The 13949-nt window shown below is 40.5% G+C and overlaps 1 protein-coding gene across 1 annotated transcript; it reads left to right on the top strand.

Moving 5' to 3' along the window:
* The first annotated feature begins 9873 nt into the window (after nucleotides 1-9873).
* Nucleotides 9874-11992, top strand: LOC112348087. Its single transcript, XM_024680138.1, has 4 exons — nucleotides 9874-10065; nucleotides 10630-11001; nucleotides 11165-11416; nucleotides 11549-11992. The coding sequence occupies exons 1-4, from the start codon at nucleotides 9874-9876 to the stop codon at nucleotides 11990-11992; spliced, it is 1260 nt and encodes a 419-aa protein (XP_024535906.1).
* The last annotated feature ends 1957 nt before the right edge of the window (nucleotides 11993-13949 follow it).

Here is a 13949-nt window from a genome sequence, read left to right as displayed (position 1 = left end):
CGTTAATAGTTTTAAAAATATTTGCAATCGTCTGGCAGATTCCATAGAGATCCTCCCATGTTTTGCTTCCAACCTTGACTCTCTCCGCGAAACCATATTAAAAGAAACAAGCTAATCGCATTGTGTCTATCATCCCCGAGAGGCGCATATTGTCGGGTCGCAAAGGAATCTTGGAAATCGTCCTCTGGGTTGCTTGTTCCGTCTGACCACGACTGAAACTTTTGGGGACGGAATATTTCCAGCGCTCCCTGGCAGTGACAAACGACCGCATTTGTCTCCACAAGAAAAATACTTAGTATTATTAAATACAAAATATGCAAAATTGCTTCCTTGTGAAAGAAAACAAGCACCAGACTATAATATTAATGTCTAGAGGAAAATCTTGCCATGGGCCTCCACTTGGTGATCAAAGGAAGGAACTGTGTTGAGGCACGTCCCCGAGACTTGGCGTTTGGGAAACATGCCAATCCAGCCTTCTACTTGCAAACAAAAAATTAAAGGCCGAGGTGGTTTGATCAATGTCAAGTCCGGGCCAGTCTCCTGCAATGCCAACAAAATTGGCAATACACATCAGAAGGTACACTGCGATATATGCCCACAGATGTTTCGTTCGTTGCCAGGCCATAGAGATCCCCCCGCTAGAGAGAAAGAAAACAATTATCCACCTTTTTGTTTGCTTTAATTCCTTTTCTCTTTCTTTTTTGTTTTTAATTTTAGTTTGAACTTTGTTTTTATCTCTATGCAATTTTGGCAAGCTTAAGTTATCTATCTTCAGACATATGGCTGTCGATAGAACAACAATGAAGCAGAAGGCCATGGCACCAATAAGCGCCACGTGGAAGAGTCTCCTTCTCCAATGCTGCCAGAATAAGGTTGAAAGTGAAGAGTCTCCTTCTCCAATGGTGCCAGAATAAGGATGGAAGTGGTAATTATAATGAGATAGTTCTTTGAAATGGGTCTTGATTCGGCTTTTGAACAGTTCTTCATACATTAAGTTCTAGCACTGCATAATAGGAGATAAGAATGTTTTTAATTTATTTAGATTAAAGATTTATAACATACAAAGAAATAATATTTAGATTTTTAATTTTTAATTTGAATTTCATGTCCTACATAACAATTTAATAAAAGTAATATGTAAATAAATTTTTGAGGTCCAAGCGTACAGCTATATATAATATTAGTAGGGATTTTAGTAGCCATTGAATTTTTTTAAAATCACTTTTATATATAAAATAGGGTTTTTGAGTTAATCTGGAGTAGTTTTGATTGTTACTAAGGACTGTTTGGATTTGTGATTTTGGTTTAAATTTAGCTTTTTGCATTATTTAGATATCTTTTAGCTTTTTCCATTTTTTCTCTTTTTTCTTTTCATTTATATTTGTAATTACTCAATGCTATGTGGTTGTAGCTAAATAATTATACTCAGTTGATGGTTGTAGCACATATGGTTTCCTAAGGTGATTTACCATAGGATAATAATGAAGCAAAACTTAACCCTCTATATACCACATTCCACATGCCATAGTGGTGCAAAACCCAAGTTTTAGGGCTTGGGGCCACTAAATGAAGGAATGGTGCCAAACTCCTAAGTATGGAGCTAAGGAGCAATAGCATTGGAGCATGGAACGACTTTCGAGTGTACAACCTAAAGAGCGAAGAGACAAAAGTGCATAGCAACTTAGAACAATCCTAGAGCATCTAACATCTCAATGCCAGGACCAACACACAAAATGGAGCCAAATAGAGTTTGGCACTATTTTAGCATACCGGTGGCCTAACACGAGGATATAGGTATTCCATCAGCTAATATGGTGTGGAGTTTGGGATTACACCCAAGCCAGACGTAGAACAAAAACAAGCACACAGGCAGGAGCTAGACTATACCTTAAATTGATCAACTATGCCTAACCTACTCACTACCCCTATTATATATTTGAAGCTCCCCACAACCCCTCCTCTCCCCTGCCCACCCCCCACCCCCTTGAAGAACACATGCTTTGGGGTTTCACCCTAAGCCTCCTTTAGTACTAAGAGTTAGTCTTTGGAACAAGTTTAAAACTTACTAAATATAGAATGTTCTTAGATTGCAAATTTAGACACGGGACAAACACCATTATGTTCAGAATAATCTCTACATTCCGTAGATATGCCAAATGAGAAAATCTAGACACTTTCCATATGAGACTAACACAAAGGGCATGATAGAGAGGGTGTTTGGCAAACACAGTAAGTTATTATCCAGTGATATTGAGGGAATAGTCTTAATACTTGAGGGTTCTTGCCAAGCCAGTGTAAGACAAAGCAAAAGAGAACTAAGAGCCAGACCAAGAATGCTCAGCTAGAAACACATAGGAGTTCCTACTTTATTGTTGCGAATGTGACTTTGAGTATCAAAAGATACTTGTCGGCCAGTCCTTATGGACACTCTTTCCTTACTACCACGACGGCAAGAGGTCGGTACTACTAGTTCCCTTTATGGTTTCCACCCAAGATAGTTGAGAAATTGGTCAGCACATGTGCACTTACATCGGAAGGGCATTAAGGAAGGAAATCCTAAGTTGTTATTAAGTCAAGCATACTTGACACGGTGACGAAAAATTCATGTTGTTAGTTTGCACTTGCTAGTGTTGGGAACCCCTGCAATGTTGAGACTAGTCCCTCAATATTCGCTAAATAATAGCTTACTATGTTTGCCAAACACCCTCGCTATCATGCCCTTTGGGTTAGTCTCATTTCGGGCTCAAGTGCTATTTATAGAAAGTGTCTAAATTTGCTTATTTCGCATATTTATGGAGTGTAGAGATTGTCTTGAACATAATGGTATTCGTCCCGTGTCCAAATTCGCAATGTAAAGACATTCCATATTTAGTAAGTTTTGAGCTTGTCCCAGTGACTAACTCTTGATACTAAGGGAGGCTTAGGGTAAAAGCCCAAAGCGTGTGTTCCTTGGGGGGGGGGCTATAGGGGGTTCCAAATGTATAGTAGAGATAGTGGTTAGAATGCATATTCGACCACTTGAGACATTAGTTTGGCTCCCGCTAAGCTGTGTTGCTTCTTGTTTTGCATTTGGCTTGGGTCTAAGCTCAAGCTCCACACTACTCTAGTCAGTGGGGTACTCTTCTCCTCGCGTTAGGCCACCGGTATGCCAAAATTGTGCCAAACACCATCTGACACCATTTTGCATGCAAGTGCTAGATACGGGGAGCTGGTGCTCATAGGATTGTACCAGACCCTCATTTTGTAGCGCAATGGGCTTGGAGTTTAGCTCCAAATTTAGATGTGCTACATTTGGTATTAGAAGAATTGTCTTAGTGATTCCTATCCAACTTTTGTCAGATTTTCTGACTCAAGTTGCATATGCAGAGACTTTTGTAGTAGATCCGAAGTGACCTATGTAGGATTAGTGAGATTGCACCATTCGGTAAGAACGTTGTATGCATATTCAGTTATTGATAGAAGCATGCATGTAGATAGTGGGATGGTGAAAAGGAACCGTGTTGATGATGCTGAAACCTCTAGACGAGCAAATCGAGAGGAGGAAACTCCGGCTAGATATGTTGCAGAAGAGGTAAAGGCTGAGTTAGAAGAGGAAGAGCTAGATGCTGTAGCGTACGGCTCAGGAAGTTGAGATCAAGAATTTGCAAAGGGAAGTTCGCAAATTGAAGAAGGAGAACAGGAAGTGGAAGAAAGAAGCTGAGGCAGCTAAACCAACTAAACCTAAGCAACTTGACTCCTCTTCAGCTTCTGAGAACAATGAAGTTTTGCAACCGCCCTTGGTTGCATGAGTTTCAAAATTCAAACCTCTGAAACCACCCAATTTCAAAGGCATGCAAGACTATCAGGTTTTGGAAGACTGGGTCCACGATATGGAAAATTATTTCATAGTGGCATACGTAGATGATTGTACAAAAGTTGCGTGTATGCAATCCTTTCTCACCGATTATGCCAAAACTTGGTGGCACCAGGTGTGTGCTGAAAAAGGGCAGACTAGAAGTTGGACTAAGATGTGATCTCGTATCTGTAAGGAATACTTGCTGGATGATCTTGGTCTGAGACTTCGCATGGAGCTGTGGCAGTTAAAGCGAGGGGACCTTATGCATTATGTTAATGTATTTGCTCAGAAGCACATTATGTTTGCAAATATGAGTGACGAAGATGCTCAGAGTTATTTCCTGGAGGGTTTAAGTTCACTTTCTTGAAATGAGATTTTGAAGTTTAAGTCGAAGACATACCTGGAATGTAAGGAGGCAGTGCAGCAAGTTGCCTTTAGTCACTCACTCATGGAACAATATCAGCAGCCATATGCTAGTACCTCAGACAATAATAAGAATTGTAGGAATTAACAAGGTGATCAGAAACAAAGGGTGGAAAGAAGGTTCCGCCTTGGAGGCTTGCAAACAACAGTTAACAAAGGTGGTGGTGGTTGAAGACCACCAATAGTTTCTTTTGGTCCAAGGCCCTTTGTTCCTCCTTCTAGTGCGTACAAGCAGTAGCAACCTACGAAACCTGCTCCTAGTGGAACAGGTAGTGTGGGTTATTGCTTCTATTGTGGAGAGTTAGGACATAAGTCCTCGAAATGTCCCAACAAGCACAAGACAAGGTGTTATGTTAATGTCATGAGGGAAGACGGTGGTGGTGAAGTTGAAGGGGTTGACGAGTTGGTCAATGCAGATTATGAGGAAGAGGAGGTGAGTTACTGTCGTTGCTTTCCTTGAGCTTTTCTCGTAGTCAATGCAAACATTGATTCGTTGATGTATCTGGTAGGATTTGTCCGTAGACACCGAATCTGAGTGATGGTTGACACAGGAGTTACACATAGCGTGATATCCAAAGACTTAGTTAACTTATTAGGATTGAATGTTGAGCAAATAGCACCCATATACTTCTAGTTTGTGGAAGATGGGCAAGTAGCTAGAAAATTTGTGAGTGATGTTCCAATAAAAATATCCAAGTAGAAAGAAAGAGTGGACTTGGTAGTGTTGAAGATACCAAATTTTCAGTTGGTGTTTAGTATGGATTTTTTTAACAAATATATTAAAAGGATTTATAGTGCTGAACAAAGTTGCATCACGTTGAAATCAGAAGGACGTCCTGATGTGTCCTTCTAGTTGCAAAAGTGCTCCTCAAAGGATTGAGATGCAAAGTTCCTTACTGCGAGAGCCACTCAAAAAGCAGCTAAGAAGGAATGTCAAACCTTTTGGGTTCAAGTGATGGAAGTTGAGGGTGTTAGTGACTTAGTTCAAATTAGTGATGGGATTAATCCTATACCAAAGAAGATATTGGAGTTGTTGGTGAAAAATCAAGATATCTTTCCGAGGATTTGCCACTAGGGCTACCTCCTAGCCGTGAGGTTAATTATCGAATTGAGGTCATTCTGGGTTTTACACCACCTACAAAAGCTCTATATTGTTTGAATGTCAAGGAGATGGTTGAATTTAAGAAGGAACTCACAGAGTTTTTTGACAAAGGTCATATCTAACAAAGCAAGTCACCTTATGAAGCACTAGTTTTTTTTGTTATGAAAAAGGATGGAACCACAAAGATGTGTATTGACTATTGGACACTTAACAAAATCACGGTAAAAAATAATTATCCTTTGCCTCACATAGATGACTTGTTTGACCAACTCTTAAAGGCTAAGTATTTTATGCAGCTTGATTTGTGGTTTGGGTATCATCAGATATGGGTAGCAGATCAGGATGTGGAGAAGACAGTCTTTAAGACTTGGTACAGATCTTATGAGTTCCTTGTCATGCCACTTGGGTTATGCAATGCTCCGGCAATGTTCAGCACTATGATGGATAGAATATTTGGAGATTATTTAGACACATTTGTTGTCCTATAGATCGACAATGTTCTAGTCTTCAATGAAACGTTGGAGGATCATTTGAAACACTTGGAGTTGGTGTTTTAGAAATTGCGTGAACACAAACTATATTCTAAGGAAAGTAAATGTGCTTTTGGACAATTGCACATGAACTTTCTTGGACATATAGTTGGTGGTGGCATAATTGAGGTGGATCCAAAAAAGGTGGAAGCGGTGAAGTTCTGGGAAGTTTCGACCACTGTATCAGATGTTCGTTCCTTTCTCGATTTGGCGGGATACTATCACAAGTTTGTCCACAATTTTGCAAGAATTGCTCTTCTGTTGACTAAGTTAATGAAGAGTAGTATACCATTTCATTAGACACTAGCTTGTCAGTGTGCTTTTGTACGGTTGAAAGAGATCTTGATTATGGTTTTTATTCTTAGGATTCCAGATGTTGATAAACCCTTTGAAGTGCATTGTGATGCATTTGGCTATGCTATTGGTGCTATATTATAGCAAGATTGTGATAAAACGGTTGGTGTAACGCTAAGGCAACATGGTTGTCCCATTGCATTCTATTCTAAGAAATTGGATGAAACACAATGAAGATGGTCAACGCACAAGAAAGTGCGTTTGCTATAGTGTTAACATTGGAACACTGGAGACACTATTTGGGTGGACATACCAAGGTTTATACAGATAGTAACACACTAAGTTACTTTGTTATGCAGCCTAAGCTTATGCTAAAGCAAGTTTGTTGGCAAGAGAAGCTCACTAGATATGATATTGAAATCATATATAAACGTGGTAAAGATAATATTGTTTTGGATGCATTGAGTTGTCATTCTCAATTCCGGGCATTATCAGCAATTAGTTTTGACTGGTTGGAGGATGTTTAGGCTTCATATAGAAGTGATCTATTGGCAAAGGCAATCTTGCACTATGTAGGGTTGTCAAAGCAGAACCCCGGTAGTGAAGTAGCAAAAGTTGCTAGCCGCACCAATGCAAAGCTTTACTTCTCAAATCGGGATAGGCTTATATTCTATAAGCAAGAAAGATTGTATCTTCCCTCTAAGGATCTACAGTTGTTGTTTCTACGGGAATATCATAATGTTCTAATAGTAGGACAAGACTCTTGCTTCATTGAAAATAGGATTTTTCTAGTCTAAAATGGAAGTTGATGTTGCAAACTATATTCATTCCTACCCTATATGCCAGCAATGTAAGCGCAGAACTGAGAAGCAGAATAGAAAGTTGTAGTGCATTCCTACACCAATATGGCTGTTTCAAAGTGTGACACTTGATTTCATCACTTGCTTGCTGAAGCCTAATAGTTATAATACTTTGATGGTGGTTGTGAATCGATTGTCAAAGATTGCACACTTCATTCCAATTGTGGAAACGGTGAATATGAAATAAGTAGCAAAGCTCTTTTTCCATGAAGTAGTGCGGGTTCGTGGTCTTCTTGAACTGATGATCTCCGATAGAGATTCAAGATTTAGAGGGAGGTTTTGGGCACACTATTCCAATTGTTCAGTACCAAGTTGAAGTTTAGTACAACTTATCATCCTTAAACCGATGGGCAAACCGAATGTGTGAATGCTCAAGTAAAGGAATATTTTTAGTACTATGTCACGGTGGACCAACGCGACTAGGTTGAGCATTTGGACACAACAGAAATTTGTTATAACAACACATTTGGAAGTAATATTGGCTATTCTCCTTGGGAGATGCTGCAAGGGAATGCTCATGGGTTTCCTCAATAGATTTTTGTATCAAAACCAATGTCCAAAGTGTTTGTCTTGGCCGTTGAGACTTATGCAGAGCAGCTATGCTAAGGTTAGTCTAGAGCTACTGAGGTGATGGGCAAAGCTTAGGATAGGTATCGACGTGATAAAGATTAGCATCATCGGGATGTATTCTATCAAGTGGGAGATCAGGTGTGGCTATCTTTCTGGAACTTGAACATTAAGGGATCTTTGTCTCAGAAGTTGTTACTAAGATATGTTGGACTCTATCGGGTGTTGAAATGACTTGGTGATATATTCTATCAGTTGGATATTCCACACAAGATGTCTAAATTTCATGTTGTGTTTCATGTCAGTTTACTAGCCCCATATTGTGAGGATTCTGGCCACTCAAGGGATATTTGTCCAGCTCTAGATGCTATTGATGGTGAACCAGAGTATGAGGTTGAGGCTATTCTTTTGTCTCATAAGGCACGTGGTGGTCAAACCAAAGAATATTTAGTTAATTGGAAAGGTTACCCATCTTGTGAATCAACTTAAGAACCTCTTAGGAATACTTACTCTGCCAGTTTATAATAGTTGTCTAAGTCTTCTCGATGGGGTTGATTTCTTGCTTAGGGGAAGTTGAGCCTCTGGCCTTCTCCCTATGTCCTTGCAGGCAGGGGTGTATCATTCCTTTGTAAGCTGAGTGGTACTCGGAGTAGCAAGGGTGGCTAACTCCGTTAGTAACCAGAGGGTGTCTGAGTTTTAACGTCTTTGGACGTAGAGGAGAGGTCGTTCCATAACTCATTTAAGTCGGTGTGTTTCCCATATAATGTGCTTTCCATTAACTTTCAGATTTATTTCCTTGACAATTTGCTAGACTCGGGTATGTATCAACGAGGACGTCGATCTTCCCCAAAGGGGGGAGAGTGTCGCAAATGTGACTTCAGATATCAAAAGATACTTGTCAGCCAATCTTTATAAACACTCTTTCCTTACTGCCACGACAATAGAAGGTCGGTACTACTAGTTTCGTTTATGGTCTCCACCCAAGGTAGTTGAGAAACTAGTCAGCATATGTGCACTTAGACCGAAAGGGCACTAAGGAAGGAAATCCTAAGTTGTCATTAAGTCAAGCATACTTGACATGTTGATGAAAAACTTATGTTGTTGGCTTACGTTTGCTAGTGTTGGGAACCCCTGCAATGTTGAGACTAGTCCCTCAATATTTTTTAAATGATAGCTTACCATGTCTGCTAAACACCCTCGCTATCATGCCGTTTGGGTTAATCTCATTTCGGGCTTAAGTGCTATTTATAGAAAATGTCTAGGTTTGCTTATTTGGTATATCTATGGAGTGTAGAGATTGTCTTGAACATAATGGTGTTCATCCCATGTCCAAATTCACAATCTAGAGACATTCTATATTTAGTAAGTTTTGAGATTATCTCAAAGATTAACTCCTGGTACTAAGGGAGGCTTGGGGTGAAAGCCCAAAGTGTGTGTTCCTTAGGGGGGGGGGGGAAGGGGGGATGTGGGGGATTCCAAATGTATAGTAGGGATAGTGGTTAGAATGCATATCCAACCACTTAAGACATTAGTTTGGCTCTTGCTGGGCTGTGTCACTTCTTGTTCTGCATCTGATTTGGGTCTAACCCAAGCTCCACACTACTTTAGTTGGTGGGGTACCCTCTTCTTCGTGTTAGGCCACCGGTATGCCAAAATTGTGCCAAACACTGTTTGACACCATTTTGCATGCAGGTGCTAGATACGGGGAGCTGGTGCTCGTGGGATTGTACCAGACCCTCGTTTCGTAGCACAACGGGCTTTGAGTTTAGCTCTAAATTCAAGTGCATTACACTTATATCCATTTAGCTAAGTACAAGTGCTAAGCCTAGTAAACTAACAATTGGATAAGAGGGTTGATAAAAGGAACTAGCAATACCAACCTCCTACTGTCATGGCAGTAAAAAAAGAATATCTGAAAGGACTAGTCAACAAGTAACTTTTGATACTGTGACCATGGTTGGTCCCGACCGCGTTCGGCCGAAGTCCTGACCACCGCCGAACGCGGTCGGACAAGTCTGTTCAGTGATTCCATTCGGCAAAAAAAATGGTGATCGCGCTAGATTTCTGATGTTGCTGCGGCGAGGAGGGCATGAGCTGCGGGCATACCTGCCTCTGCTTTCGATTGAGCGTGGAGCAGTGCTGAAGCCTCGCAAATCAAATCACCCAGTCCACAACACTTGAAGTTTTTGCCCTAAAATGGAAATTCAGTGATTCCAGAGATTTGATTGTAGAGATTCATAGTGATTCTGGCACAATTGAGCGATGGTGCCCGATTGGGCATGGTCCCATGTTACCAAGCTCACTCCTTATGCTTCCGGCAAAGGAGCTAAGCCTTGGAAATGTAATTATTGTGGTAAAATGTATGGTGGTCCGCCGAAATGCATCAAGGCGCATCTTGCTAAAGTTTCTGGGCATGATATTAAAGCATGTAGTGCTTCAAACGTTCCTCTTCATGTTCAGAACCAAGCTCACTAAATGTTTGTGGAGCAAATCGCAAATGCCCCTTTGTCTTTACCTTCTGCAGCAAATCTACAGAGTAGGCATTTTGATGGGGCATCTGCTTCTGGAGCTAGTACATAAAGTGCTAGTCAATCTCAGCCTATGAGTGCTTCTATAGGTCATGAGGGATCATCTGCTGGTCGAAAGTGAATGCAAGATGGCAATATTGAGGAAATGCTTGATGATGAAAGAAACATGAACTTAGATGATGCGATATCAAAGTTCATTTTCTTGAATGCTATACCATTTAATGTTGTGAAAAGCCCATATTTTCATGCGATGATTGCAGCTGCTTATAGTGCTGGACCTAGTGTTGCATCGAGGATTCTTGGTTACAAGAAGCCTCGTACTATTCAACTCACTCGTCACTATACTTTAATCAAGGAGAAGTTAACTCTCTTTCATGATGGATGGGCTCGGTTTGGATGTACAATAGTGATTGATGGATGGTCTGATATAAAGAGTAGATCATTCATAAATTTCATAGTTACCTCTATCCATGGCTTAGTATTTTGGCAGGGTGTTGACACCAAAGGAGAAGAGAAGACTGGTCTTTGGCTTTGGGAGCAACTTAGACCCATCATTTTGGATGTTAGTGTTGAAAATGTTGTTCAAGTCATCATTGATAATGCTTCGAATTGTGTATCGATGGGGGAACATATGAGAGAAGAATTCCCCTTTATCTTACACAATCGATGCGTGTGCCATGTTTTGGACTTGTTATTGGAGGATATTGGGAAGTTTGATTGGGTGTCTAAGATCGTAAATGACTGTGAGAAGATCGTGAAGTTCATAACTGAGAAGCCGATGTTACTTGCTTTATTTCGAAAGTTCTGCTCTAGAGAACTCATGAAGCCTGTGAAGACTCGATTCGTTTACATCTTTCTTATGGTCAGCCAGCTCCAGCCTTCAACAATTCATAGTGAGTGCAGAATTTGAATTGTCGAAGTGGTATAACACAAAGGATGCCAAAGATGTTCGTACAACAATTTTCAATGATGAATTTTGAAAGAATGCTTCTACTTGATTGGTTATGGTAGCTCCTATTTTGAAGGTGTTAAGTCTTGCCGATCGTGAGGGCGCAACAACAGGATTAATTTATGAAGCAATGTATCGTATGATTGAAGGATTGGAGCTTGCAGCTCAAGATGGCAAGCTTGATGTGGATAAAATTGATGCAATTAAGTGTGTCTTGGTTGAAGACCAACATAGACGGAGAGCTCGATGGTTTATGATGCATAGCTCTATGCACAGCGCTGCACATGCTTTGAATCCTTCATACCTTGCGCAAGACTTGGATGCTGAGGTAAGTATTGATTGGATGGATTATTTATCACTCTATTGCTGTGGGGACACTCAGCTAGAAGAGAAGTTAGATGAGCAATTCAATATGTTTCGATGAGGAATTGGAAGAGCTATCAATCGGGATTTGCCGAAGAGCAAAGCAAAAAGGAAATTCCCAGTGTCTTGGTGGGAATCTTATGGATATGAGATGCATGAGCTCAGGAAGTTAGCACTTCGTATGTTGAGCCAAGGAGTGTGCTCTTCTCCATGTGAGCAAAATTGGAGTAGTTGGAACTTGATCCAAACCAAACGACGCAATCACTTGCTTCTAGAGAACTTGAAGAAGTTGGTTTATGTACACAGTAACACCAGAGTGGTGGATCATATTAAAAGTGAAGGAATGAAGTTCCTAGAGATCAATTTCGACACAATTGCAATCGAACCACAATGGATGAGGATTGTAGAGATGCAAGCTAGGCTTGAATCTCTTGGTATAGAAGATTTAGCCGATGAAGATCTTCCAAATGAAGATATGATTGTTGAGGAAGATGCCGGAGATGTCGAGGGACTTGCCGAAGATGTTAAAGAAGATGAGTAGTAGTTGGTTTGGTTTGGTCTAATGCTTTGGTTTGGTTTGGTTTGGTTTGGTTTAATACTTTGGTTTTCCTACTTTTATTAATGTGGTTTTACTAAAACTGTTTTTTTTTTTCAAAAAAATTTTGTGAACCGTTCGGTCGTTCGGCATTTTCACAGCCAGTCGATAACCATGGTCGGGTGGTCGGCCGGTCGGCGTTCGGAACAGTCGGGACCAACCATGACTGTGACACTCTCTCCCCTTAGGGAAGATTGACATCCTCATCGATGGATACTTGAGTTTAGACCACCGACAAGGAAACAACTCTAGAAAAAGTTCATAGTGATCACACTATGTGCAAAATACACCAACTTAAATGAGTTAGGAGGTAACCTCTTTGTATAACGCGGATGCACTATTAGCTCAGACACCTTTCAGCTATTGTTGACAAGGAAATGACTAACGGAGTTAGCCACCCTTGCTGCTTTGGATGTCACCCAGCTTATAAAAGTGTGATATGCCCCTACCTGCAGGGATATAGAGAGAGAAGTCAGAGGCCCTAACCCTCTTGAGTAAAGAAACTAAACCTGTTGATAAGATTTAGATAAACTACTATAAATAGGTAGTTAGAGTTGTTTACATGGTCACGCCCTTTTAACGGAATAAGGAACATCGACAGAGAGGTGGGTGATGTGATTAGTTGATAGTAGCTACCCCATGATTAGAGATTTCACCATGCACACAAAGTGCCAAAGTCAGTCTACCTATACTGGCCTAAACTCAAAGATTAATAGATGGACAATATCAAAGTCATAAACAATGATTTATTAGAGACTTATTTATTAGTGAATAAAGCTTAATTTAGAACACAAAAGTATTCCAAGTAAGTTATTATTCGATAAACAAGTATTAAAGTACAAGAACCACTAAGATCACCATAGTTGGAAAATCTAGAATTTACTATCCAACAAAATTCAATAGCAAGTGTATCACTAAGAAAACTCAATAATAATATATAACTATCAAAGCATTTAGATAGCATGCGAAACAACTTACAAAAGACAACTAAAAGAGCACAAAGTATCATTGATTGGCAAACAATATACTTACAAATGTATCACCCAAAAGAAATAATATCTAATTTTATCAAATATATCACCCAAAGGAAATAATATCTAATCTATAGAAACCAACTATAGCAACAATCAACAGAATAGAATGAATGCGGCAAAACCAACAAACACTCATACATGCTAACTATCACAAGTTAATGTTGTTGTTACTCATATTCAAAGACAAGGATGAGGACATGATCATGGTTATGATGTTCACTATTGAGTGTGTGATGAGGTTGGCCACACGTATCAACACTGTCAGTATTTTCTAAATTGGTGTCCTCCATTTTTTAGGTGGAGGACTTGGTGTCAATAACATCTTGTTAAATGCTGCTATAATGGAAGTACTTGAACAGAGATTCTTCCAAGAAACTAGGAGTCATATGAGTGTAAGGAACCGACTCCCCGAGATGTCGTAGGCTAAAGGATTCCCAAAAGCTTGACCGAAATGACAAAGAGTTCATCAGATGGGACCAAGTCAAGGATCGAGTCCAAGACCAACTCTAGGACCGAGTTCGGGATAGAGTCTGGAATCGAGTCCGAGACCGACTCGGGGACAGAGTTCGAGTCCGAGTTCGAGACCGAGTTTGAGACGGAGTCCGAGATCCGAAATCGGGTCCGAGACCGAGTCCGAGGTCGAGTCCGAGGTCGGGTCCGAGATCGGGTCCGAGATCGAGTCCGAGATCGAGTCCGAGACCGAATCCGAAATCGGATTTGAAATCGGGTCCGAGATCGAGCCAGAGACTAAGTCCAAATACTAATACGGGTCAAGGGGTGAAAGCCCAAAGCGTGCGTCTCCCAGGGGGGGGGGGGGCTGCAGGTTCCAAAAGTATAGTAGGGATAGTGAGGTCCAGGAACCAGTTTTG

Source organism: Selaginella moellendorffii, unplaced genomic scaffold (genome assembly GCF_000143415.4).
Source record: "Selaginella moellendorffii unplaced genomic scaffold, v1.0 SELMOscaffold_26, whole genome shotgun sequence".
Classification (NCBI taxonomy): domain Eukaryota; kingdom Viridiplantae; phylum Streptophyta; class Lycopodiopsida; order Selaginellales; family Selaginellaceae; genus Selaginella; species Selaginella moellendorffii.
This window is presented reverse-complemented; position numbering and strand designations above follow the sequence as displayed.